Source organism: Lolium rigidum, chromosome 6, assembly GCF_022539505.1.
Source record: "Lolium rigidum isolate FL_2022 chromosome 6, APGP_CSIRO_Lrig_0.1, whole genome shotgun sequence".
Classification (NCBI taxonomy): Eukaryota; Viridiplantae; Streptophyta; class Magnoliopsida; order Poales; family Poaceae; genus Lolium; species Lolium rigidum.
The window spans coordinates 221,764,646-221,769,771 of NC_061513.1; the positions used below are offsets into that span (position 1 = coordinate 221,764,646).

General features: G+C 54.2%; 1 protein-coding gene across 1 annotated transcript; it reads right to left on the reverse strand.

Annotated features, from left to right (window-relative positions):
* Positions 1 to 254: 254 nt before the first annotated feature.
* On the reverse strand, positions 255 to 4,632 carry LOC124665186 (sulfoquinovosidase-like). The gene is made up of 6 exons (XM_047202589.1): positions 3,545 to 4,632; positions 2,341 to 2,473; positions 1,988 to 2,203; positions 1,088 to 1,909; positions 874 to 990; positions 255 to 785 (listed from the first exon to the last, which is right to left on the reverse strand). Exons 1-6 carry the CDS (start codon positions 4,630 to 4,632, stop codon positions 405 to 407), a joined length of 2,757 nt encoding a protein of 918 aa, XP_047058545.1. The 3' UTR covers positions 255 to 404.
* Positions 4,633 to 5,126: the final 494 nt, after the last annotated feature.

The following is a 5,126-nucleotide window of genomic DNA, read 5'->3' on the forward strand; positions in this document are numbered from 1 at the left end:
CCCGTTGTCGCCAGAGGAGGGCGGCGCGTGGTGAGGAGAGGGAGGTTGCTATCCTGTTGCTCGGACACAGAATTCGTACGGACCTATGAGTTACACATAAGTTACAACTATAGGTTATAATTGAAACCTGATGATGTCACGTGACTGAAATTTAGTTAAGTCTAAATCGTGATCTAGACATGCCCTACATTTTTCACATCCTGGAAACAAGGGGTTTTGATCGCCAGCTGGAATGAAACTTGCGAGGGCTTGATTTGCGGAGATTTCTTAATGCTGATCAGCTGATGGTTCATGGATACATGACGGCTCCGATGAAGTTTCTACTTTTCAAAGTTATTATACTAAATAAAAATTTAGGAGCAACTAATATGGAGCGGAGAGAACAGTAACTCGCACTGTTTCAGTTAAATACTAACATTTTCATCTCTCAAATTTCTTACAAACCTTTCCCCAACGGGCGATCCAGCCCTGACAAACACGGCCGGGTAGCCCACCGGGGCCGCGACCTCGGCCTCGAACCCGTGCACCGTCCCCTTCACAACACTAGCGTGCCCGCTCCGGTGGCCGTTGCCGAACTCTTCGCCGGTCCACACGTGCCTCCACGACCCCCGGTCCGACGTCGGGAAGTAGGCGGTCACCGTGTTCCTGCCCTTGTCCAGCACCGGCACCACCAGCATCTCCGTCCCGACAAGGAACTGCTGGTACGTCAGCTCCTGCACGCGCCGGTCCTCCGGGTAGTGGAGGAAGAGGTGCCGCGCTACGGGGAGGCCCTTCTCTGCTGCCTCCTGCATCCGAAGAAATCAGTCGATCACTCGATTAGTTAGTAGCTACGCGGATTAAGCATTGCAAAGTTCGACCCATGTTTAACTTTACCTTGACGAGCTGGATCCGGTAGAACTCCCAGGCTCTGTAGATCTTGGCGCAGCGCGCGAAATGCGCGAGCGTGCGGCTGTTGGAGTAGAACTGGCAGTTGGACCCGGGCTTGTTCCCCTGCAAATCGATCGATTCATGACCGGATCATCAGGCGTTGTGCTTCTTTTTTTCTATGCGAATCATCATGCGCCCATGAATGGTGCTGCGCCGTTACCTCGTGAGTGCGGAAGACGACGGTGAAGGCATTGACCTCCATCCATCGCATGAGGAGTTCCTCGCTGCGGCGGTAGCGCAGGAGCGGGAGGTCGACGGTGCAGTAGCCCCCGACGTCGCTGTGGTTGAGCGGGATGCCGGAGAGGCCGCCGCTGAGCAGGCCGACGACGCTGCTCTTGATGCCGTCGTTGGCCTGCCAGCTCACCATCTGATCCCCTTCCCAGAACAGCATCGCCCACCTCGAGCTCTCCCTGAACCCCGCCCGGACGAAGAACACCAGCCCCTCCTCCTCCTCCTCCTCCTCCTCTGCATTCGCGTGACCGGACGACTTGGCCTTCCACTCGTCGGCGAACTCCCGGTTGACGCGCGCCCACAGCTCCGGGTAGCGGTTGTGCGCCGCGACGGGGTCCTCCCCGGAGTGGAGCCGCGCGTCCAGCGGCAGGCCCTCGCCGAAGTCGGCCATCCAGCCGCTGACGCCTTCCTCCGCCATCCCGCCCAGGATCCCCTTGAACCAGGAGGTCGCCTCCGGGTTGGTGAAGTCCAGCATGGCCACGTCGAACGCCGTGTTGGGCATCATGTACGGCTCGCCGGCCTCGCCCCGCACCAGGATCCCCAGCTCCTTGGCCTCCTCGTACAGGTGCCTCCTCGCGTTCCCCTTGGCGCGAACCGGGACGAGGCAGGGGTTGCAGTACGTCATCGTCCTTACGCCGCCGCAACGGAGGTCCCGTATGAGGTCCTTCCAGCCGGCGTAGTGATCGTCGTCCACCTCCCAGTTCCACCAGAGCTGCGACCCGATCGTCGTCTTCCTCTGCCCGACCCAATCCTGCAGCAAATAGTTCAGACTACAGTGAGAGCTGGGTTCTGAGTTCAGTGAGAGCTGCATGATTGCTTCAGAACAGACCTGCAGCCAGAACGCGGAGACCGGGACGTCGTGCTCTTGCAGCTGGCTCCACACGCGGCGGACGGCGTCCGTGCCGCCCTGCATTCCGACGACCGCGCCGGAGGTGATCCATCGGGGAAGAACAGGCGGCCGTCCCGTCGATCCCGTGTAGCTCGTGATAAGATCGGTCGGCGAGTCTCCATGCAGTATCCGTCCCTGAACCGTATTCCCATAAACCTGCAAAGTAAAGCATGGGATCGCTGAATATTTGTGCACTGCGAGTCGTGTTGGCCTGTCCGGAGTTCTTCATTTCAGTTAGCTCGGTTTACAGAGCTCTGCTTAGCCTGATCAGAAAGTGTGTGTATGATGGCTACCTGAATCTGCACTCTGTCGGGTTTTGTGAGGTCAAACATGGAGTAGTCGTATCCCTCCAGGTACAGGGACCTCATCTTGGAGGTCATGTAGAAGGGAGATGGTGCATACGTGGTGCTCCAGTTTCCTCCTGACCTACAGAAAACACACCAAAGCATCTGCAAATGAACACACAATGGATCGATGCTAACGTAAGCAGTTCACCAAAAATATGCCCACACAAGCCTTCAAAATTCATTTTATACTACCCGCAAGAAACAATCTTTTTATACGGCTATTTTCCCAACAAATATCGAAAATTATGGGTGTGACTATTTCCTAGTTGACTGACAACTAACTTCGTTCTCCTCGAATCTCAGTTCCATCTCCACTTACAACTGAAAAATTCTCAGTTGAAACTTCATTTGCAACAGAAAAAATCCAGCTGCAAGCTAATTTGCAACTCATATGCACAAAATACGAGCAATCAAACGATTTAGAACTCAACTAAACATAAACTTAATTCTCAGCTAGCTAAAAAATAGCAAATTCCGAAAATTATAGACAAGATTTTGTTCTGTATATGTAGATGTACTTTTTACGCCACACGAGTTTCAAACGCACACGCGCAAGAAAACTATGCCGCAAGTAGACACAGCATAGTCACTGTCACTGGCCGTGAGTTCATAGTGTACATACTCCTACCAGCTCCAATATAATTCCTCAAATATAATTCAGTTAGTTACACTGACCAATCATCTTAAATACGTGTGCGTTTCAAGCTCGTTAATGCATGTTAACACTGAGTACTCATACATGTTAATGCATTGTTGTTGACAATTTTTCTCCTAATTAAATCTAGATAGATTTAGGTAACTTTTTGCCTAATTAAATCTGTGATATTTTTTTTTTGCAAAAAACAGTATAGACGTAGACACTCATACATATGTACACAAACTTACCCCTATAAACGCACGCATAGCTTACCCCTATAAGCATTTTTGAGAGAATGCGTCAAAGAAACTTCATCAGACGAGTTTTGAGATTAACGAAGTCAATCTGTGATAATTTATTTGGATTGGATGGAATAGTACTATATCGGACCGTTCAAAAAAGTGTATGTGGAAAAGAAAAGAAAAAATGTACTAACATACTAGTAGTATAGAACTGAAATGACAATCAAATTCAAATACTCGCTAAAATAATTATGGAGAAGTAATTATCTACCTGTAGCTGACGAGATTGGCAGCAAAAGTAATGGGCTGGTCTCCCCTGCCGATCCCCTGCTCCTGCACAAGCACGGGCACCCTCCTCCCCTTGAACTCCATGCGACTGAACTGCTCGCCGAAGCCGTAGAATCGCTCGTCGCGATCGCTCGCATACGTCAGGAACACCCGGTTGAACTCCTCCGGCCGCTGCTCCTCATCCGCCGCCTCCGTTGCTGTCTCCGCCGGAGGCAGGAGCGCCGAGAGCTCCTCCCGGACAGGGGAACCAGAGGAGATGAGCTTCTTCTTCTTGGCGCCGTTCCTCTGAACGCGCCCCGCCAGGCGGAGGCGCAGGCTGAACCGGTGGGGCCTTGGAGCTGTCGACACCGGCGGCGGTGGGCTCGAGGTATCGGCGGCGTGGTCGCAGCTCCATTGGTAGTCAGCGATCTTGACGCTGAACGCCACTTGCGTGTCGCACTTCTCCTCGAGGACGACCCAGTACCGAGCCGACAGGACCGCGCGGGCCCTGGCGCGGCGGCCGGCGCGCAGGCCGCAGCAGCACGACGACGCCGGGTCCGCCTTCTTCGCGGACACGGCACCGGTGATCAGCAGCACCGGGAAGCGTGTCTCGTCGGACGCTTCGAACACGGCGCCGCGCAGGGGGTCGGCGCCGGCCTCGACGTCGCAGCGGTAGAAGGCCTTGATCCTGTCGACGCTCTGGCGTTCCGGGACGAGGAGGGCGCGTCCGTCGCGGAGCGCGAAGGATCCGCGGCACTCGTCGGCCTCGGTGGTGGCGGAGGCCGCGGAGACGAACGCGACGCCTGGGATGGTCTCCCACATCACGCCGCTGCGAGGATCGCCGCCGGAGCCAGCTGGGACGCGCGCCAGCGAGACCGCTCCGCCGAGCGAGGGGTCCCAGCGTAGGCGGAATCTGGAGCCGACGGGGTAATCGTGGGCGTGGGCGAGCTTGGAGAACGGGCCGATGGAGAGCGGCGGCGGCGCATCGCCGTTGCGGAAGGCGGCGGCCGGGACCGCGCGCGGGAAAGGGTTGTTGAGGCGCGCGTTGTGCTTTTTCGTCGTCTTGGGCTTAGCCGTCGCCGGCGACGGCATGGCGGCGGCGGTGGCGGGAGAAGTGGAAGGAGGTCGCGCGCGGATGCTGTGCTTGGCGTGAGGAGCCCGCCATTGGCTGAAATAGATCCTGGAATGAGGGTGATGCGGATGGACTGTGGGCCCAGAGAGCATGCCTTCATTTTTTTGACCGACATGGACCATGTTTTCCATTCGTTTTGACATAATAGGCGTCCTGCTAAGTTGCTATCGACTTAACGTCGTGATTTGATCTATGGTGGTCTAGGGCTGTAGGAAGTGGATAATTATAAATGTGACTTTCAAAAATTATACTATATAACAATGGTAAGATTCTTTTTTGATAAAAAGAATATATTAATATTGCGGGATACCAATTACAGCCAGTTCCTGGAACAACATAGTTCCCTAATGCCAATACTGATGCACACAACCAAAAATAAAAAAGAATTACAAAAAGAAAATCTCGCGAGAGTGATCTGATCCTTGTAGCGGACCAAACACCACCAAGAGAGTAC